We start from the raw sequence: 23,097 nt of genomic DNA, 5'->3' as shown, positions 1-23,097 counted from the left end.
ACTGCTTGGAGTCCCGACTCATGTGCACTACGCTCCAAGCCTGGTCAACCTGTGTGGTCCCTGGAGCATGCGAAGTGGGAACCCCTCCCTTGTCTGGACCTGGGCAGAGGAGAACAGTGCAGGAGGTGAGAGAGTGTGGGCAAGGCACAGCCACGTAGGTAAGAGGCCTGAGTCCTGGGGAAGGGATGCTGGAGAAAAAGGGGGGATTGGCAGAGACCTGCATGGGTGCTCCATTATGCAGTTTGGCTCTGGCCCCCACCCCCATGCTCGTCTACTACACGTTACACAAGTTTTTTTTTCCCTGAACACTAACACAAAGTTGGAGATTTGCAATGAGCACCAATCATATTCAGCGCTTGTTGTGACTCAGTCATTGAAATATTTAGTATGCAATTCTTTTATATTTGACTAGTGTTTGTTATATCATATTATTTATTATTATATCTACAGCCTACTGAGCACGCTAATATACTGCGAGCTGTAGATGAGAAAATGATTTCAGGGGTTCCTCGAGATCTTAAAATGTATTCAAGGATAAGACGGTTGAGAGGCTGCACAAGACATATACTTTCATACATACTTTGTTACATTTTCTTCTTTTTGTTTCAGATTATTTTTGTGTCTTTACTGTATCACGTTTGTGTCTACAAAGCCATTTTATTTATCTTCCCAATTTTGTTGTGCAAAATATAAGACCATTTGGGCAAACATACAACAAATAGAAAGCAATCATCTATTTTGTGTTCTGTTTCTACAGACATAGACGCTTAGCGTTGCTAAAACAAGTCAGCATCCGAGACAACTGCTGTACTCTATGCTGTGATGAGGTAGCAGACACAGAGTTGAAGCCTTGCGGGCACAGGTGAGTCAATGCTGGGTGTCCCATTTTGTCTGCTATACAAGTACACTATATGGCCAAATGTTTGTGGATATCTCCTTGTTGGGCATCCTGTTCCAAAACCATGGGCATTATTATGGAGTTACCTTTGTTGCCATAACAGCCTCCACTCTCCTGGGCACCCTTTTGGGGTGTTTGTGGGAATTTGTGCTAATTTAACCAAAAGACAAGTTATGAGGACAAGTTTTCATGTTGGGCGAGAAGACCGGGCTCACAATCGCCACTCCAGTTCTTCCCATTAGTGTTGAGAAGGGTTGAAGTCAGGGACCTGTGGAGGCCACTTGAGTTCCTCCACACCAAACTCATCAATATCAATATTGACATTGATGATATATCAATGTATAGGCCTGGTTTTGTGCACTTCAATAATTTGGAAGGGTGCCCACATTCTGCAAAATCCATGCTGCCTGTCACTGGAAAGAAGGGATTGCCTTTTTTTGGTTGTGTTTCTTCCTCTGCTGGTCTCTGCTGGATGTGTATAGCAAGTAAAGATCAGTAACTGTTACTGCATCTGTGTGTCGTCACATGTGTTTTTAGCAGCTTTAGGATCTTCTTGCCAGTGGGAAGAGGTCTCATGGGGTAGATCTGAGTGGTAGCAGCCAGGGAATTTTCCAAGGCTGCAGATAATAAATATAAATGATGTGCCCTCGGAAGCTCAGCATGTTAGCTGTGTGCATATCTCCTCTTGGTAAGCCGGCTGATTGCGACACTGCAGCTATTATCTCCATAGACATCCCTGTGGTCTGTTTTTTTTTTCTTTATTGTAAGTTGTTGAAGGCTTGGACTGTAGACCATTTATGATCATGATCTCAGTTCTACTTTATTGATGTGTGTCCTGTTCAGATGTGAGCTGGTAGAAACCAGATTTGGGAGCATATTCCTGATAGCAGAGGTGGCCACCCATAGCCTCATCTGATAATAATCAGGTTACTACACCTCTAAGGCTGGGCATACACCTTACAACCATCGCAAGACTTCTGTCTTGCGATGGTTGTAAGGTACTTAAAAAAACGTACGATCTGCCTATGCAAGATAGGCAGATCGTACGTTTTTTTAAGTACCTTACAACCATCGCAAGACAGAAGTCTTGCGATGGTTGTAAGGTACTTAAAAAAACGTACGATCTGCCTATGCAAGATAGGCAGATCGTACGTTTTTTTAAGTACCTTACAACCATCGCAAGACAGAAGTCTTGCGATGGTTGTAAGGTACTTAAAAAAACGTACGATCTGCCTATGCAAGATAGGCAGATCGTACGTTTTTTTAAGTACCTTACAACCATCGCAAGACAGAAGTCTTGCGATGGTTGTAAGGTACTTAAAAAAACGTACGATCTGCCTATGCAAGATAGGCAGATCGTACTTGCGATGATCGCAAGCCACGCCCCCTGAGGGGCGGGCTTCCGATGACCGCAATGCTGAACGGGCAGTGTGCGCTTGCGCACACCGGCCCGCACGGCTTTTATTGTACGAACATGCCACAAACCCGTCGAACATCGTACGATGCTCAGTGGGTTTTCGAACATGTCCGTACAGTAGTAGAGGTCGCACGGCTTCCACACACCTTACGATAATCGTACGATCGCGGGGACCTTAATTCTCAAAAACATTGTTCCCATTGTTCTAGTCTGCTGGAAAGCTTTCTGTGATGGGCCCCAGTCTTTCCCTTTGCTATATAATAAAATGGAAACCTCTTTGCGATGGGGGGCCACTCTTTCCCTTGGCTATACAAGGAAATATCTCTGTGATGGACCCCACTCTTTCCCTTTACTTTGAAGAAAATGGAAATATCTGTGTGATGGGCCCCAGTCTTTCTCTTTGCTATAGAATAAAAGGGAAATCTCTCTATAGCAAAGGGAAAGAGTGGCCCCCATCATAGAGAGATTTCCTTTTATTCTATAGCAAAGGGAAAGACTGGGGCCCATCACACAGATATTTCCCTTTATAGCAAAGGGAAAGAGTGGCCCCCATCATAAAGGGAAATATCTGTGTGATGGGCCCCAGTCTTTCCCTTTGCTATAGAATAAAAGGAAATCTCTCTATGATGGGGGCCACTCTTTTCCTTTGCTATCAACGGAAATATTTGTGTGGTGGGCCCCAGTCTTTCCCTTTCCAATAGAGTAAAAGGCAACTCTGTGTGATGGGCTCCACTCTTTCTCGTTGCTATAGATCACATGTGTCAAACTCAAGGCCCAGGGGCCGAATCCGGCACACCAGGCCATTTCCTAGACTTCTACTTTCAGATCTAGGTATTAAGTTATTACTAAAACCAGTGATAATCGAATGCAGAGGCAATTATGATAAAGATTAGATACATTTATATAGTCTTACAGATACCTTTTTGAGGGCAACCACAATGTTGATGCGGCCCAAGATTAAATTGAGTTTGACACCCCTGCGTGTAAAGGGAAATCTCTGTGTGATGGGCTCTGCCCTTTCCCATTGCTCATGATAAAGGGAAATCTCTGTGTGATGGGCTCCACTCTGTCCTTTTGTTATAGAGAAAAGTCATATCACAGTGTGTTGGGCCCCATGCTTTAATTTTTCTGTAGCCAAAAGTGAAGGAAGTATGTATAACATGTGTGTTGCATGGACCCAGCAGCCAGACAAGACAAGCCATCACTCCAGGTTTAAGACTGATATACCTTTTGGTGGACAACTTCCTGTATTTGGGTAGCCATAGAACCACGGTTATCCTGCTCAGAGTAGGGCAGGCACAGATGATGGTCCACCAGTAATGTTTGAGGTTTGGTGGACATAGTACTAACTCATTTATTCTGCTTGTCTCCGCAGTGATCTTTGCATGGAATGCGCTCTACAGCTGGAGACCTGTCCACTCTGCCGACAGGAGATCAAAACTCGAGTCCGTCAGATTTCTCACATCTCATGACAGCTGTGGAATACACACACCGGGAGGTTTTCGTGGCTATTTTATGAGACCCCGTTTACAAATGAAATCTTGCATATGTTCTGCTTCACCTGATGGAAATGGCCATATTTTGCAGGAGCGGTTGGACAAGAAGCAGCCCTGTCTGCCATCTTGGAGGTTTTTGGAAAGCCATGGAAGTAGACGCACCGCTTACATTTGACCTGTATCGGTTTTCACGTGAAGGACACCGATTGTCCCTTAGGGTACTTGTAGCTTAGGGGCATTGTTTCCTCTATGTCCCACCCCCATTTTTTGGCAGTAACTCCACCCAGTTTCAGGAAGCCCCACCCAGTGCGGGCTCAATCGCAGTACATATACTTTTCCTCAAGACATCTAAAATGTTACTTTGGCACTGTTTTTCCTCCTTTCATTTCTGGAAAAAGGGGTTTGCACTATAGTAATGCATCAATGTATTTGCAAAAACTGTAACTTATTGTACAATACTGCAAAGTGTCTATTTTTGCCAGACAAAATACAGTATATGACCAATGTTTTCTATTCACGTGGCATTCTGCTGGTCAGTAGTTTTCCTTTAAAAACTGTGGACTGCAGGATAAATTGTGATACGTAAATCAACCTCTAGGGCCTAATTTATATTATTTCCAAAGAACATTTGGTTAAACGACAATATTAATGCAATATACAGGTTTTTGTAATGTGTGTGTACAGAACTGGAAAGTCTTTCTTTTTTCCACTATTTATGATTTGATATAAGCAGGTCTGCCTCTAATGATTGGATCCAGTCTAGGAGTAATGAACAACCTTCGAGGGGGAAACTGTGACACTGTCTTCAATCTATAGGTGTGATGTTTGTTTGATGGTACAGGGTGGCCCTTGATCACTTCCATGTGCACATGCAGCACTGGTGTTGACTATACAGTTCAGTGGACAACAAATGCATAGCAGAGGTGTATTGCACTGCTGTGCCAAGCTGTGTTCACCATACAGGTGATGGACACTTATTCAGCACATGCTATCCCTTGTTGGAGCTCTGGAGTATAGTATCTGGTGTATTCAGGTTCATGCGGTCCTGTAGGTGTCCAGAACATGGTGCATCATGTGTTTGGTTCCTTACATGGTATAGTCGTAATATAAAGAATGGCAATGCAGCTGTCAAAATGACCAGGGGGTCCTTACCGAGACAACAGCATCGGTATCTTAAGAACGTGGGGATTAGGTATCCAATGTTGGCAAAAATCAGTTGCCATTAACATTGTAGGTGCTGAATAGAGTCCTGCAGTTTGCACCGTGTTGTGTGTCAGGCATGCCTGTATTGTATGCACTTGCAGGCCCACTGCAAGGGTTAAGTACTCATTTTGGTCTAGGGGCTGGAAAAAAGCAAATTTACTTAGCTGATGCTGGCTTCCTCTGGGTTGCTAGACTGGTACCTGCAACTTTTTCCCTGGGCTCTGGCAGTCTAAGGACCCCTGATGTCATTGCATCTTATGCAGGTTCCATTGACCTGTATGAGACGCAAGTACACTGAGGGACATTCCATAGCTGAGAGAGGTGAGGTCAGCTGACTGCTGAGGAAGCCAGGATCAGGTAAGTAGAACAGTTTTATTCCAGCCCAGTGTGAGGGTAGCCCCCACTGCAAGAGTTCATTTCCCCGGTGTTCTTTAAAAGATAACCAAAGCCAAACCTTTTTTTGGCTTTAGTCTTCTTTTGGGTCAATGGAGTACGTTTAGTAATGTCCTCCTATGACCCAAAGTCAGTGTATATAGCAGGCTACTGCCCACTATATGCCGACAGCGCAGAGCTGCACTGCAGCTGAGAAGGATCCTGACAGCTGGCTCTCTAGAACCAGCTGTGCCTGCCCCTGTCTGTCCCTGCAGTGAGAACTGGTGGAACAGAGAGGAATCCCTGGAGGGAGCAATGACTGACGGTCGCCACTCTCTGCAGGGAAAAGACTGAGCTGAGTGATCAACGGTTACTTGATCGCTGAACACTCAATCCCCATGAGCTGCAATGTAAGGCTCTAAGTATTGGGAAGGGTACATCTTACTCTCCCAATACTTCTCCTTTTAAGCATTGTTCAGTCACGTGCGAGGACAATGAAAAACTAGTATTATCTCTAGCAGTATAAAGTAAAGTCTCTACGTATTTCGGAAATGAACCCCATAATTTGGGAGGTTGCAGATCCTTGTCTCCGGGTACATGAAAGGTCAAATGATTGGATTTATTCATGTGAACAGGTCCTTTTTATTTTACAGTATATCATGTTTTAGACAAACGTTTATCCTACATGCTGCAAATTGTTGGACACCTAACGCCCCTCCATTGTGTGGGGTCAAGGTCTTTGAATTATCAGGACGATGTGGATCTTCATTTTCCACGATGTCTCGGAGAAGGGGGGGGGAAGATAGTTTCTTGACAAACGTGTTCATTTTTGAACTACTGATGAACACCATTTCTATAAATGAATGTGCTGTAAATTGAACACGCTCAGAATTGAATAATGTTGTAAACAAGTACACATTGGACTTTAAGTTCTGATCTGTTAACATAAGTGGAAGAATGTCAAGTAAAGAATTTTCCAAGCCAAGGTTTGTAAGAATTGTCCGTAAATATTCCTGGAACAAGCATGGTATGCAGTTTTTTTTTGCTTATAGATTGTCCCAAATGTAAAATCCTGACACTTTTTCAGGGACAATGTCCGTTAATCACAAGGTTAGGACCTTGGAATGCAGACTTCTAATAATGTGAATGTCTGATAAGGGGCGTCAAGCCAAGGAATATACCCTTCTGCTGATGTTCAACATCTATATTTAAACAAAAAACTCAGTTGCCACAAATATTAAAAGCGGGTGATTTACTAAACCATGGGTAGCAAACCTCCGGCCCTCCAGCTGTGGTGAAACTACAAATCCCATGATGCAGCTCTCTTCGGGAGTCATGTCTGTGGCTTGCAATGCCTCATGGGATTTGTAGTTCCACCACAGCTGGAGGGCCGGAGGTTTGCTAGCCCTGTACTAAAGCATTTGCGACTTTCTTCTGGTATTATGGCCGTATTAGAAAGTCCTGTGCCAAATTCATGAAAGTCGTGCAACGGTTTTATTGCTATTCCTGATGTGGGCAACAAATTCAGGTAGTTCCTGTGTGTGACGACTTTACATACCGGCACTGTGGCTGCAACGAATTCATTAAGCTGCCTTCTTCTTTACTTGCATATGCACCATAGCTCACACTGGTGCCTCCTGGATACCTAGAGGCTTCAGGGTGCTCTATGACGCATGCATCATTGCAAATCTGCAGGAGGCTGGCCGGGCTCTTGCGGAGCTGGCCCCTGATGATGTGCATGTGCCATAGTGATGATGTGCATGTGCCATAGTGTATCATCAGGGGGCCGGCTGCAAGAGACAGCCAGCCTCCTGATGATTTGCAATGATGCATGCGTCATAGAGCACCCTGAAGCCTCTAGGTATCCAGGAGGCAGCCGTGTGGCACATGTGCTGCTGCGTGGGCAAATGGAACGCAATTCTCACCTAGGGCTGTGAGGGCTAAAAGGATTTGTGAAACAAAAAGTAAGGGCAATTGTAATATTCAATTTTGAGGGGAGTTGGGTATAGGTCTAACACCAAATGCCACAGACAGACAAAAAAAAACAGCTTATAAGACTGCACCAGGTCACTTCACGTGTTGGTGTGGCTGCACAAACAATTTACATACAAAATACATAGCCTAGTGCAAGAACAGAGAACATACACTGTACAACAAACGGTAACATTGACTCCCCATCATATTACAGATTTCTCAAGGACTCCCGTCATTCTGTAGCCAGCCAAAGCCTGAGCGATTTGTGCTCAATCAAATGTATTGTGCTAACGTGCATTAGCATGTTCAGTGACAATAAATTCAATGTTAAATCTTAAAAATGCAACTGGAGCAGATTTGCACTGCAGCCAATCAGCGTCTCTGTCTCATTTTTGAATCTTATGTGAGCAAACTGAAGAGAGATGCTGATTGGTTGCCATCAGCAGCTCCAGATTCTGATAAATTCCCCTCCCCCCCTGCATCTTATTTGTGTATCACTGAGCTATAAATCCTCAAATAATCACGGCTGACACGGTCCTGCCTTCTGGAGTGTGAGTGTGAGAGAGATCCCTGCTCCAAGCTCACTCCCAGGACTACAATCTCAGTACAAATTAGTAAACTAAACATGAGATTGAAGTACATCACGGGAGCGAGCTTGGAGCGGTGTCTACTTTACAACACACACAGGGACCATGGGGAACAATAGTAGCCCCCCTCCAGAAGGAAGGACAGTGTCAGCACCAATTCAGAGATGATTTGAGGATCTACAGCCGAGTGATACACAAATATGGTACATTTTTGTTCACAGAAGTTAAATCTTAAACATGCATTCAGGTACTTTGAGTTTAGTGTCACTTTAAATGCCTTTGTTTTGAATGGTACCCCAATAGCCCTCTGATGTACATGCAGTGCACTACGGTATGTTGTGGTCTGCTGGTCACCATTTTTTCCATCAGTCCTGGCGCTTTGGCAGCTTCTTTGAATAGGCTGCCTTATGGCAACACACAGTTTAATGGGGAGTCATAGTTCTATTTTACTGTAAAACTGTATAAAAATAGAACATAACATTGGCAAACAATTCTGAAACCGGCCCGGTTAGTCTTATGTAGCGTTGCCTGAAGCACCCAGGACTTGATCCTTCTTCAGCAATGGATTTCTACTAAATGGAGCAAAGTTCAGAGGGGCAGGTGGTAGGAAAGGTGAACATTTATAGGGTTCTGTTATAGCTATGCCTTGGAATAAATTACAGGGTCACTTTAATGCATAGCAAGATGTTCTACATGCTAAGTCACATAACCAATTCTAAACAGTTAACAAAAATACATTTTGCAGAGGGTTTTGGTATGTTCAACACCTTAAAGTGAACCAGTGCTGGGTGTAAAGTATGAAGGACAGTTCCTGTATACCTTTATCTGGCTGAGTTCCCTGGCAGCCCCCAATCTCAGGCACTCAATATGCCAATATCAGTTTTATCTCTAAAGTTGGTGCCCTGGCACACCTTCCATACACTGTGAAGGGAATTTATCAAAACTGGAGCAGCTGTGCATGGCAACCAATCAGCTTCTCTCTTTCAATTTAAAATCTTAACTGGACAGACTGAAGAGAGAAGCTGATTGGTTGCCATGCACAGTGGCTCCAGATTTTGTCTGCTCCAGTTTTGATCAATTCCCCCTTTGTGTGCCTTAGAGAGGTTCCGTGAACGGCTTTGAGGGAGAAGTACTCAGACTTTAAGATGCGATTTCAACACTTAGCTCTTTGGGTTTGGAAGCATTGGGTGTATTCTGGAAAATAAGGTAAGCTCAGGCCTCTCCAAGTGTACCTAAACCCTATATATTGCACCTTACCAGTTCCTAGATATGGTGACTGCATTCATATTGGTTTTTTTCTCACGTAGTGATCCTCCCAAGAACACACTTCCTATCCTAAGGTGACACTATTCACCCACTGTAATGAGGGAAGAACAGTTTTGTAAACCTAGATGGTATGTTAGGCTACAGAACCCCCTCCTAGTCTCCACAACAAAGGGGAGGTGTTCTGTATTTCACAGAAGTGAGCTAGGCAGGGCTGAGAACGCGTGAAATAAGACCACATGGTCCACAGAACAATAGATTTCTGGAAAGATCAACAGGTATTTGTTTTTCCACTTACTAAACAGATTTCATAAAACACTTTCAATGGTATATTTAACAGATCAAAAGGAATCATGAAAGAGAAGTTCCTTGTTGGGGTTCACAGACACTAACTGCTCAATTACCTTTTTATCCCCAACACAGGTTAGATTTCACAAGCAGAAATAAAACTACATGAGGATTCTGTCAGCTTTAAAAATGTGATGCACATAGTAAAACGAAATGTCAGGTAGAAGATATATACAGATTCAACAGTAAGATGAAAGGTAGCACATTTCCTACATCAAGATACAGAACCGGTTTGGGAAGTGAGTGTGTCTGTTTAGGGCCAACACCCTAAAGGACAACTTTAATACTTCTTATAAAAGAATCCTATAAAAGAGGGCCAGGTCCTTTAGAGTGGACCGGTCTCTTTCAGTGGGTGTAATGCTGTAGCGGAGAGGTTGGGGGAAGTAGATAAAACACTTCTCCCCAGCTATAAAAACTGTATTATGGAGATCAAAGCTTTTGTTGACGCTGTTTGCGTGCAATCAGGACATTGTGCGGCGGAGGAGTTCCATGCCACGGGCACTGGTGTCCCAATAGGAAGAAAGAGGGAGGCGCATATAGAGGACAATGTCATTGATATAGCCATGTTTTCTCTCTTCCCATCAGTCTATCAGAACAAAATCCAACCTACCCTTCCAAGCACAGACAGCCTCAACCTTGGCATCAGATGTCTGTGCATTACACTTGGATAATACACTAAAAACACACAGCAATAAAGTAAACCTGTCAGAGAAATATGGAGGCTTGCATTGATGACATCCATCTGAAAAGACTGTTCCTTTGCCTTAAAGTGTATGGAAGCCCAAACTTTTTGTTGTTGTTGTTGTGGGATAGAGTAGATAAGGGTTATAACCTCCTCCAATGGGGACATCTGTTCCGGTGACAATTGTATAAGAGAGGAATCACACTTCACTTAATGCCATATCTTCCGGGCAGGAAGTGAAGGGACATGTCCCCAATGGATGCCATATCTTCCGGGCAGGAAGTGAAGGGACATGCCCCCAATGGATGCCATATCTTCAGGGCAGGAAGTGAAGGGACATGTCCCCAATGAATGCCATATCCTCCGGGCAGGAAGTGAAGGGACATGTCCCCAATGGATGCCATATCTTCCGGACAGGAAGTGAAGGGACATGTCCCCAACGGATGCCATATCTTCCAGGCAGGAAGTGAAGGGGCATGTCCCCAATGGATGCCATATCTTCAGGGCAGGAAGTGAAGGGACACGTCCCCAATGGATGCCATACCTTCCGGACAGGAAGTGAAGGGACATGTCCCCAATGGATGCCATATCTTCCGGGCAGGAAGTGAATGGACATGTCCCCAATGGATGCCATATCTTCCGGGCAGGAAGTGAATGGACATGTCCCCAATGGATGCCATATCTTCCGGGCAGGAAGTGAAGAGACATCTCCCCAATGGATGACAGAGTACAAAATAAACCCTTCTATGCTCTGTCCAAAACAAACAAAAAAGGTTTTGGCTTTACCTGCACTTTAAATAAATAAGTTGCTGACCTGGAACATGCATGCAGTCAGTGCAAAAATAACTCCGGAAGTATTGAAACCACAGGAACGGTCTGACAATCAGACACATGGCATTTTCTGAATGACTGCTTAGTAATGGCTGCCTCCATATTTTTCTGAGCACAGGTTTGCTGTAAAGTGAGAAGTCCACTCTGACAAGAGGCAAAGCATACACTGAAAAGGCCAAGGAACGAGAGTAGAAGAATGATACAAAATAGGAACAAACAGACTGCTAGTTGCGATTGTCTCTATGAAGAAGATAATGACGAATGGAATAAAGGTGTCACCACTAAGCCGCTGCTTAAATCAAGACCCCGGCCTTCCTTTTCCTGTAAAAAAACAGAACACAAGATGTTAAATGGGTTCATTCCATTCTACGGTCTACCAATATACTGTCTCCTATTCTAATGTTCAGCCTTTTCTATCCAGGGGATTGTGTTACACAACAAGACTAAATGGCTTAACTGCCCTTAAGTAAAACATGAAAGTTCAGAAGTATTACCAGGAAGATGCGAGTATGAGGAATGCTGGTTTGGGCAGGATTCGGGTCTTTACTCTTCTCAGCTCTATCTGGGCTTATGCTGGTTATGGGGAAAAGGTCTCCAAACCCAAGAACAAACACGTAATAAAGTGCAGCTTTCCAATCCTTAGATGTGGTGGCTGCAATCGTTTTCTTTTAGAAGGCATTTTCCCTTTATTTTAGCACACCTAGGCGACAGCGTTTTTGTGCGTTTCTGATGCATGTGTATGTGCGTTTTCACACGTTTTGATGTTTTATGCACATAAATCAAATTGCGCGTTTTTGTCAGCAGGTTGTAGCTGTTAATAAGCAAATGCGCATAAATATCGCGCAGCAAACGTGCGTTTTTAAGCGTTTCCTATTGAGTCTATGGGGCAAAAACGAGCTGTAATATGCCCCCCCAAAAGCTCCTGTACTTTTTGTCCAGTGACTGGTGTTTTGCTTATTGCGACAAAATGCTCAGGTGTGAACAGGGCCATAGAAATGAATGCGATTTTTTGAACGTTTTTTCGGGCAGACAAAGCGCTACAAAATGCTCAGTATGAATCAGGCCTAAGGGTGCTCGCTCCGGATTTGGATTGCAGACTGACATGCTGATGGCTGCATGTTCAACTTGCGTCCATTGACTATGAAGGAGCCTCCAACATGTCTTCAATAATGACATGGATGTATGGACAGAAAGTCAACTGGAAAATAATTTGTCAGAAGAAGAGCCATGTGGATTTTAAAAACAACACCTAGAGGGTTATTTCACAAAAGGGTGAATAGTTTGGAGAAGGCCGGAGAAGTAAACGATCTAGGACAACATAGCTGAACTGGAAAGTGAGCTGAAGTGGAGAATTTTTCCCAATCAGCTATGTTGTCCTAGATTGTTCACTTCTCCTGCCTTCTCCACACTCTTCACCCTTTTGTGAATAGACCTGCAAGTGTAAACTTAATTCGGAACAGGTTGCTACATGAACAGCAATAAAAGGAGAACTATGAGGTGAGTGCTTTTCACTCACCTCATAGTTCTAGTCGACCTGTGACAATGAGACTGTCACAGGTCGGCTCAGTAGATCGGGAAGTGAGCGAACACATACCGGCGTTTGCTCACCTCTCGATCCTGTCACGGCTCTCTGCCGTGACAGGGGGTGGATTCCCCCCTCCCCGCTCCGATCCGCCATTGCTCACTGGCGGAACGGACGGGGGAGGGTACAGCTGGCTCTGCCTCTAGATAGGCAGAGCCAGCTGTCAGTCACGCAGCTGGGCGGATCCCGGCATAATTGTCGGGATCCGCTTCAGCTGCGGCGTCTCAGTATACCGCGAGCTACAGCTTGCGGTATACTGAGCCTATGGGGAAAAGCCTTAACCCCATAGTTCTCCTTTAAACCCTCGGCAAGACATTTTGCCTCAGGTTATTTATACTGCAAATTATATATATTTTTACATTTTTGGTTAGTGTAGGGAATGGTTATATCTACCCCTTTATTTGTCCTGGTGACCATTGTCCTTGAGAAAGTGAAGGGAAATGAAAAATGAAATGCCCCCAGAACAAGAGACATGGAAAAAAATTATCCAAAAAAGGACACCCGCTCTAGGGGCAACTGTCAGAGGGGAGTTCTGCTCACTTCGTACCCATTCTGAACAATTCCAGATGTTTACTGGAGTGTTAATCTGGAGATCAACAGAGCAGTACATGGTTCACCTGGGGGGAATCTGGACTCTGATTTTGAAAATAATTATTTTCATACCCCAGTGCCAGTCCAGGTACTTCTGCAGTTACATAATATATATAAGCCCTGAGGAATAAATATATCTATCTCTATATCGAACAATAAAGAAAAACAAACAAAAAAGTTGGACTCATCACTATTAGTGTGACGCCCTTACTGTTTCATGCTCGGACTTCCCTCAGGACTCTCTTTTTTGGGGGTGCTTTGGTATGAGTAAGCAGTCTCACCGAAGCAATTCAGCTTACTTCAAGGAGAACTATGAGGTGAGTGATTTTCACTCCGCCTCCTAGTTTGAGCCGACATGAGACAATGAAACTGTCACACGTCGGCTCAATAGATCGGGAAGGGAGCGAACACATACCGTCGCTCGCTCACGTCTCGATCATGTTCCTGCCGAGAGCCGTGACTGTCAGCCATGGCTCCCTGCAGGGTTTTCCCCCCTCCCAGCTCCGATCCTTCAGCGCTGACTTGCGGAACGGACGGGGGAGGGGGCGGGCACAGCTGGCTCTGCCTCTAGATAGGCAGAGCCAGCTGTCACTCACGCAGCTGGGTGGATCGCGACAGTAATGTCAGGATCTGTCCCGGCTGCGGCGGTCTCAGTATACCACGAGCCGTAGCTCGCGGTATACTGAGCTTAGGGTGACGGGAGGAAGCTAGTATATAGGAAAAACACTTACTCCATAGTTCTCCTTTAATGAGATGGTAATTCACAACACTGGGCATTAATATTAGGAGATCTAACTCCTCTTATGCATGTATTATAACCGAAACCAATTCAAAAAGGTTTGGCTATACAAACAATAACAGAATAGTGGACTGTAGAATCTTTTTACTCTTGGGAAAACTCTGGTCACATATTAAAGCTTAATGTTAATGAAAATATTTGATTCTTATCTCATCATAGACAAGTTTACAGACTAAAAGTCATGGCGTATATCAATCCATGTTATATAGACACAATGGTGCTACTTTATTCAAAGTAAGTGTCTGTATTGCCCATGCCAGACAGAACCCAATTTTTATTGGGCAGGCAAGAAACTGAAATATCCGAGTGGCTCCTGCACACGCCCCTATTCTCTCTTGTTCTAGTTCTTATAACACAGCACATTCATTTTCATACTTACAGCTTTGTAATCAAGAAACATTTCTTTGAATGCCAGAAAGTCGGTGAAAGTGAGTAATATATCAAATATGTCTCCAGCCATTTCCTGTTGATGAGATCTGCAATAGAAATCACAGTATTTAGCATCACATTATAAAACAGCATTTGATGTCACTTCTGGAAGATACAGTACGGGCATGAACTAAAGGCAATAGTAATCCACTGAAGAGGTTGTCAGTATTATAACACTTATAGCCCAAACCCCAACAACTGCCTTTGGGATTACAGCAGAAGTAATTCACAGCTAAAACGCCTAAAGGGCTAAAACTTGGTAAACCACATCCCTTAGCTAGTGTCTCATGCAGAATACTGTATATCGGTCTAGAATGGCTGTGATTTGGTTCCGTTGTTGTCCGGGCTCTGGTTATATTCAAGTCAGGCTGGACTTTGTACACGCTTATAGCGGACCTTTACCCAAATCTTTCAAATAACAACAAACACACCTTTAGAAATGTTTAGTAATGACAACCTACAAACATTATACTTCTAGATAATTGCCGGCTCTGTATTCTTTGCATACCTTATTTCTCTTTTCTTCCCAAGTCTTCTGACAGTGGCCATGTTTACTAAGGGCAGGTTACTAGCTCTCCTACTACTTCCTGGATTTCTGGCACATGTGACTAGGACATGTGACCATGCCTATCATCTCAGGGGAGGAAAATGCCTTTTCCTGAGATCTCCTGAGATTCCAGATGAGATTTCCCAGCAATGCTCTGCAGATGACAAGGCAATCCCAGTGTGCATTGTGTTGGCAAACTGAATTCATTTTGCCCTTTCAAAGCAGGAAGTGAATGCTCTGCAAGTGTAAGTATTTCAGAATCACAGCATGTCTATGTTATTATTATTCATCATACAGAGAGGGATGCATTGATAGAATTGGACTTTTGAGTGTAAAGATCCGCTTTAACTTTGCCTCTGGTCTTTGTAGTTAAATTATTTTCAGTTTTCATTTCTAAGTTCCCAACACATTTTTAGCACATCTGTGGAAGCCTATTCTGAGGAAGATCACAATAAAAATAAAAACAAAGAAACCGCAGAGGCTGTCGCTGCTAAATTTCTCCCTTTGAAAATGCTAGCCGCTTCCTGGTTGTTGCGTTAAGAAAATAACTAACATTCCAAGTCAATGACCCAGAACAAAATGTGCAGACTTTACTGCATTTAATCTTGTCTGAAAGCACAGAAGCCAGAGACAGTCTGGCAGCTAGACATTTCCAAAGCAGGTCACCAATGGCAGCCTACATATTTCTTCAATCACAGGTTTACCATTGAAGTGACCCCCATCAGCACCCAGACGGTATTAAAAGGCTCCTGCACCACAACACAAGCACCCAAATGTTGCCTGCACACAGTTTATTAGATGCATTCTTCTTCAGCCAGTGAAAAGTTCTGGCACTACCTGGCAATGTTGTGTTCTAGGTTCTATCCCTCCCACCACATATTTGTTCTTACTGATTAGTAATGCTCCCCATTATAGTGATGGCCCATAAGAACAGGAGGCAGAGACTCAATTCAACACTACCAGAAAATTTCAAAACTTGCTGGTTACAGCAACCTGGGATTTAGGTCACCCATACTGATCGGTGTTTGTTTGAAACAGAAGTCCCGGTAAGTGAGGTGAAAGATATATCTGCTGCCAAGGGACAGTAAAGTGCAAGTCAGCTACACTCCCTGATCTTCATATTATTCAGTACAGCAAATCAAAAGGTGTAAACTTGAAGGCAATATACGTTATTATTAAAAAGTTATCTAAAGCCATTGTTTTTATTTATTTTATTTTTTTAAATCATCAGTGATGTTTGCATCCTGCTGGAAAGATTTCTCCTTTCAATTTGTTCCGGTGACCATTGTCGTCAGGGGGACAGGAACTAATGGGAAATCGTACATTTTAGAGTTGCCACCAGAACCTGAATAGAGGCAAAAACTTGCAGTGGGGACACCTCTAGTGGTGATTGCCTCAGAGGGGATTTCTCCTCACTTGCCAGAGATTTCCTCTTACGTCCTGTGAGTGTGTATGTATGAGATATATAGATATAGATATATATCTATATTATTTAGGGCTGGTAATGATTAAAATTTTTGTGTTCGATCAATCGAAATTTTTTTACATCGATTAATTTCGATTTATAAGCCATTATTATACAGCCAAGGGAACTGTATAACTGGAAGACAAAAAGAAAGAGAAGGGCGCCCACCCTAGTGCAGATGGTTCTTTATTGTTTAAAAATAGCAAAATAGAGTGCAAAGGTATTCACAATGGTAGATCGATTAGAAGCATAAATGAGTAGTTCAAGGATACATCAGTTTACAAACTTCAATCAGCCTGTGTGCCAATAAGGACAGCACACAGGCTGATTGAAGTTTGTAAACTGGGGCTGGGTTCTCTCTTTGAAGGAGAACCCAGCCCCAGCAGAAGAAGTAGACTTGCAGATAAAGCCTTTTTGGAGACTCTTAGTGAGGTATTCAGACATGGCCTTGGTCTCTGGGAGAGAAAGCCATCCTCTAGACACATTGATGGTGCAGTCATTGGGATATGTGGTGGCAAATTATCCAATTTGCACTTGGAGATGATGCCTAGATTATCCACATCGTAAGCATTAATGAAGGTAACCTCAGAGATAGCCAGAGGAAGAGGCCTGACTGGTGAGGCATGTGGAATAACAGGTGGGGCCTCAGGCTACGTCGGCTAATGAAGGGAAGGGGGAGGAGTCCGGTGACGTCACGGACATCGACATCACCGGACTCCTCCCCCCTTCCCTTCGTTAGCCGTCACGGACATAGACGTCACCGGACTCCTCCCCCCTTCCCTTCGTTAGCCGACAGAGCCACTTAGGGAAGGGGGGAAGGAGTCCGGTGACGTCGATGTCCGTGACGTCACCGGATCTCCGAGGAACTCCCGGAAGCCGGCGGAGGGGTGAGTACCGATCAAAATAATTTTGATCGATCAAAAAAAATTAACGATTAATCATTAATTTCCGCAGCCCTAATATTATTTAATGCTTCCCTACTACATCAAAAAAATAAAATTAAACATTTTGTATTTACATATACTTTAAGTGCCTTAGTCTGGAGCACTCCTTTACATTTTGAAATATTAAAAACAACACTGATTAACCGCAGGTATGGTACACACGATGTTATTCATTAGGGATGCACCGATACTAGTATCGGTACTGGTGGCAATTTTTTTGGGGGCGAGTACTCGTAATCGCCCAATTGCTCCGATGCCTAGCCCGATACTTTTGGTTTCAGGAAGCCGGGCAGCACGTCACAAACACGCTGCCCGGCTTCCTGATTGGACGGGAATCCGGCTCCATTCTCCCTCGTCATGAGGCAGCTTCCGACCAATCAGGATGCTGAGCGCCACGTCATTACACAGCGCCCGGCTTCCTGATTGGTCAGAAAGCCGGCTCCATGCTTTCTCGTCACCTAGTGACAAGAAGTATGGGGACGGCTCCCCTGCTAAATCGGGAAGCCGGGTGGCGAGTCTTTACACGCTGCCCAGTTTCCCGGCTAATCAGGAAGCAAGGTGGCAAGTCATTACACGCCGCCTGGCTTCCTGAATGGGACTTCCCGTACTCTGTATTGGCGAGTACCGAAAAAGAAAATATCAGTGCTCGTACTCGATACCGAAATACCAATATCGGTGCATCCCTAATATTAATGGGCTAGAACAAACTGGCATATTATTTGAACTTGTTTGCAAAGATTGTTGGGTTCAGTGCATCCTATTTAACACACATTCTTTAATAAAACCACTGGAGTACTTACTGTAAGGAAGAGATGAATGCACTCATATTGAAAGTTGGAATCCGCTTCAGTAATTGCTCTTCAATAAATGTCTCCAATAAGCAAATCTAAAAATTCACACAAAGATATATTAAGAATCACAGATTCATATGAACCTGAACCAAGACTCACAAACAAAGCAACTTTCTTCCTCTTCAGATGATCAAAGCTGGGTGTTTAGCTCTCTAGAGACTGTGATGATTGTACTAGCAAGGGAAGGAGTTATGGGAAATGTCTTAGCTATTTAAATGATTCAACTTTTAAATCTGAATAAGAAATGATCCCATCGCACTCCTTACCGGAATCCCATTCACAATGCTTTAGCGGGTGCTGAAGTAGCAGTGGATGGCGCCGCATAGATTTTCACTATATCTTCCCGCAATTTATTAAGCTCAGATAAACGTGGTATCACATATAGATGCAACATTTCAGAACCGTATATGGTTCGGTTCATCAGGCAAAGGAAAGTGTGACAACTGGTTGCCAAACTTTCCCTTGCCTGATGAAGGGACCATATGCGGTTCCAAAACATAGCATCTATACGTGATACCATGTTTATCGGAGCTTAATAAAATTTCGGGAAGATAAAGTGGACCCTGGTGTGCTGGTGGCTTATCCTTCAACTTTTAAACCGGGTCTTGGAGACTGGCTCACTTTGCCCACCCCTGCTCCCCATCAAAGCCCTATGCACTTACATGATCATTTAGTCTGAAAGACTGTGGCCTACACCAGGATGTAGTTGGCATTTTCTCTTCTTTGGGAGCCAGGCCAAGTGGTAATGCACAAGCAGAAAATATGTCCACAGGAGTGGAATTGAGAACCCATGTCCTTTCAGACTATGGAACATGACTACAGACTTTCAATGAATGTCTGATCTGAGATCTATGTGGGGCATATGGCTGCTTATGGGGAGTGCAAAGCATTCTGTGAATGGAGGAGGGGAGATTTAGTCATATGCCCACTTCTCTCCATTCACAGATCATCATGCAATCTGTGAAGAAAAGCAAGGCTATTTGTTCATGGGCAAGAGGGGACAGGGAATGTGACTGGAGACCTTCGCTGCCACATCCCTGCAGGCCAGATTTGTGCATGGTGTATTAAAGTATCCCACAATCAAGGTATGATTTTTATAGTAAGCAGCGGTCATACACCTCCTACCATTCTTTTTATTAAAAGTTAACTTATTAAACTTGTGCCATTTCTAAAATCCATCTTTCTTTCCAGAGTTCAGCTTTAAGAGATACTATAGTCATCCATTAAAGAGTCCAAAAAATTTAAAATGCACTGGATGTGAAGCTAACCAACGCAGTCAATGGAAAATGAATCTCTTGAATTATGTGACTTGAATAAATTAAAAGTTGACTGACTGCCATGGACTGCTCTACACAGATATGGAACAATGTACTAATTCATTAAAAGAGAACCATGGGGTAAGTTTTTTTCCCCATAGTTTTCTTAGTGTTTCAGCTATAGGGTCATGGGAGGACATATACTAGCGTCCTCCCGTGACCCAAAGCTCAGTATATCGCGAGCTACAGCCGACACAGCCGGGACGGATCCAGACATTACTGTCGAGATCCACCCAGCTGCATCTAGAGCCAGCTGTACCTGCCCCCTCCCTCATCCGTTCCTCCAGTCAGCGCTGGAGGATCGGAGCGGGGGGGGGAATCCCTGCAGGGAGCGGTGAATGTCAGTCCCCGCTCCCTGCAGGGAGATGATCGGAAATTGATCGAGCGACGGTATGTGTTCGCTCACTTCCCGATCTATTGAGCCAACCTGTGACAACTTCTTTGTCACAGGTCGGCTCGAACTATGAGGATGAGTGATTTTCACTCACCTCATAGTTCTCGCCTTAAAAGGAAACAGGCCTCAGCTGTGCAGTGCCTGGCAATCTGAAGTGATATGTAAATACATAGCAGAAGCACCAAGAGATGATCAACTTACATATTCGTTAAAGATTGGGGTGTATGTTAGCTTATTTTCTTCTGTGTCTTCAAACTCTTGATAATACTTCTCCATAAAATTTCGCTGTAGCACCTGAAACTCGTCATCTGATAAGAAACAACAAATGTGAGAAGTTTAAAAATCATCCCTGGGAAGTAACATCAGCCAGTGAGAAGCCAATACTACCCACAAGACTCTGGGACTATGGCAACATTTATTGCACCAACAATCATTAAGCTTTTCCCAGTGCTTCTAGGCAGGGGTCATGATTCTGTTCAGTGTCCCAAGACTTGTCCCATGGGGCTGAGCCATGCAATGTCTTCTTCTCTGAGAATTACAGAGGGTGGCGCTCACAACTGGGAACACTTGGCCTGTATTTTACAGATTTAGAGCCATTCAGAAAATAACGAAAACTAGCAACTATTAAAGCGACTGTCTAGACATAGGGATACACAGCTGGAATATAGACATCTGTGGATTTACTTTCCAGAGTATTTGTAACTCTGTACAGCCAGATTTGCGATTAACACATCTCTGCCACACTGCAAAGCCAGGCAAGTGAAAAAGGTATTTCCTGGTACAGTAACTCATCGGTTTCAGGTTCGCAGTCTCCTATCTCCCCTCTCTACCTCCAGCCTAGATCACCTGGCCGCATGTTAAAACTTTTTTGTCTAGGCCAATGCACAAACTCAGAAATTCATAGAAATGAACAGGATTGTAAAGTATAAGCTCAATGTGAAGTTGATAGGAATTGATGGGATTGTAGAACATATTTGCAAGCATCCAGGAGATTTAGTCAGCGATATCTCACTGGATGGAATACAGTTAGTAAGGATTGGGATGGGTAGGCTGAGGGCAGGGGGTTCTTTAATAGAAGTAACTGCACAGTTTCCTCGTTTCAAGACAAAAAAGGAACAAAGACAGATGTTGAGTATAAAACACTGACATTTTCACTTTTTGTCTCCAAATTGTTTACTACAAATATGTCCCTTAGTATAACATTCAGGGTAAAGTGACAGGTTCTCTTGAAAGCCATTTCCCCACACAAATACTCTCCTCCATCGCATTCTTTCACTATTGAAGCCCTCAGGATACACTCTGTGGTTTCAGATATGGAGAAGCATCTGACTTTCTCCCAGGATGTAGAGCTCAGACCTGAGCAGCCAATTTTCAGGCCGAAACATTTTCACATGGTGGATGGGTGAACATCATTACCTCATGCAAGGTTTGACACAGAGCTTTCACAGGGTATGGACTCCTGGCTGTGGATAAGGAACAGAGCGGTAGGGAAGGTGAGTATAAACGTGTGGGGAGTTGTCCTTTCTAGAGACGCCAATACTGTGCTCTGAATGGACAAAATCTCTTCATTTCTACATGCGTTCCCTTGATCTCTTTTTGGGGGAAAAAAAATAAATACTTGCCCATTATGATATCTTCCAAATGCCCCACCACCCGATCAAATTCAGCATCCTTGGGGGATGACCTGCACAGAAAAATGGATGAATAAGATTAGTGTTTCAGCTATAGGGGATCATTTACATCTGAACTCTGTAACTGCTTTTCAAAGAGTGGTGTGAGTGCAGTGACAAGTTGTCCTTAGAGGATACCTACCACTGCAATCTATACACAGTGCACCCAATCTGTTGCATACAGGAGGCTGTATAAGGAGGGGGGAAGAGTGTACCCCAACAGTCCATCACACAGAGCTCTCTTGCACACTTAGGACACATTGCAGATGTTGCACGTATGTAATTGAAGTGTATAACTAGGGATGCACCGATACCGGTACTTTGGTACCGAGTACGAGTACTAGAGCTGCATTGCTCCCCGGCTTCCTGATTGGCCGGGAAGTCGGCTCCATGCTCTCTCATCACAAGTGACGAGAGCATGGAGCCGCTTCCCAGCCAATCAGGAAACCGGGCAGCGTGTAATGACACGCTGCCCGGCTTCCTGATACAGGAAGTACTCGTGCTAGACATCAAACCTGATGACTATACAGATAACAAACTTGTATCATACTGTCCGGTCAGGCAATCCCCACCTCTGGTACAAATGGGGCCCCGTCATCCCACACACAAGTGCCTCTGCACACAGGTTCCTCCTCAAAGGACAAGCCATACTTTTGGTACAAAATTTCATGTGGTAGGATGTGTGTGAAAAAGTCTTAAGGCCGTGACACACTGCACGCGAAGCCGTGCAGAGCGAAGCAAAGCTATCAGGCACGGAGCTTTGCGTGCAGTGTGTGAGCTGAGTGCAGTCAGATGATTGACAGCACCTTCAGCCAATCGGCTCGTCCGTAACAACCTGCCAGCTGTCGCATCGCGACACGCTGGTTTATACGCGCGACCCGATTGGTTGAAATTGTTCATCTCGGCACGCTCAGCTTCGCGAGCTCTCGCAAGCTGAGGTGCCGAGCAGAAAATTACATGACACACTGCTCGCAAAGGCAGCGCGCCCCTGGTTCGCGTGCAGTGTGTCACGGCCTTAAGTGTGCCACAGACCAAATATATTTATGAAATGACTGAATTAATTTCTCAGAAGACAAAACAAAGTAGTAAAACGTGTTGGCTTATCACAGTTCCTTACACTGACAGAGAGAAATTCTCTTCCTCGAGGTCATCCATGTTAGATTTATTCAAACTGTCAATCCTGTAAAGAGGAAAGTTGAGCAAATTAATAAATGCTTGTTACAGGTTGCCATGTTTATTATGCAAAATGTGTGTACTGTCTTGCCGAGTCAGAGCCGTAGCTCTCCAATTATCAGGTAGCATGATCATTGTGATTGCAGAGCTAGATGTGTGACTCAGCAGGGGAGGTATCAGATCTCTGCAGAGACCCCTTACAGAAAGCAAGGGCACTCTCTGTAGCATGCTGGCAGGGGACAGGCAGGGGACAGGCTTTTTAATG

At 44.1% G+C, this 23,097-nt stretch overlaps 2 protein-coding genes across 2 annotated transcripts in view; one reads left to right on the top strand and one right to left on the bottom strand.

Annotated features, from left to right (window-relative positions):
- RSPRY1 (ring finger and SPRY domain containing 1) overlaps positions 1-4,365 on the top strand; it is a 31,346-nt gene extending 26,981 nt beyond the window's left edge. The window contains exons 13-14 of the mRNA XM_018555419.1: positions 758-862; positions 3,691-4,365. Coding sequence (XP_018410921.1) covers positions 758-862; positions 3,691-3,787 — 202 coding nt within the window. The 3' untranslated portion in view covers positions 3,788-4,365. The remainder of the gene's footprint in view (positions 1-757; positions 863-3,690) is intronic.
- Positions 4,366-11,161: 6,796 nt separating this feature from the next.
- Positions 11,162-22,818, bottom strand: ARL2BP (ADP ribosylation factor like GTPase 2 binding protein). Its single transcript, XM_018555399.1, has 6 exons — positions 22,777-22,818; positions 21,612-21,673; positions 20,191-20,297; positions 18,229-18,314; positions 14,423-14,519; positions 11,162-11,392 (listed from the first exon to the last, which is right to left on the bottom strand). Exons 1-6 carry the CDS (start codon positions 22,812-22,814, stop codon positions 11,312-11,314), a joined length of 471 nt encoding a protein of 156 aa, XP_018410901.1. The 5' UTR covers positions 22,815-22,818; the 3' UTR covers positions 11,162-11,311.
- Between the last annotated feature and the right edge of the window lie 279 nt (positions 22,819-23,097).

This window comes from Nanorana parkeri, unplaced genomic scaffold, assembly GCF_000935625.1.
Source record: "Nanorana parkeri isolate BGI_ZX_2015 unplaced genomic scaffold, ASM93562v1 scaffold195, whole genome shotgun sequence".
Classification (NCBI taxonomy): Eukaryota; Metazoa; Chordata; class Amphibia; order Anura; family Dicroglossidae; genus Nanorana; species Nanorana parkeri.
Note: the sequence above shows the minus strand (reverse complement) of the source record. Positions and strands in the feature narration are given on the sequence as shown.

Excerpts from the sequence above, each read along its gene's own strand:
- ARL2BP (XM_018555399.1), bottom strand. The coding sequence starts at position 22,814 with ATGGATGACCTCGAGGAAGAGAATTTCTCTCTGTCAGT. Across the intron at positions 21,674-22,776 it reads GAGAATTTCTCTCTGTCAGT|GTCATCCCCCAAGGATGCTG; the intron begins GTAAGGAACTGT and ends TTTTCTGTGCAG. Across the intron at positions 20,298-21,611 it reads TTTGGAAGATATCATAATGG|ATGACGAGTTTCAGGTGCTA; the intron begins GCAAGTATTTAT and ends GTTTCTTATCAG.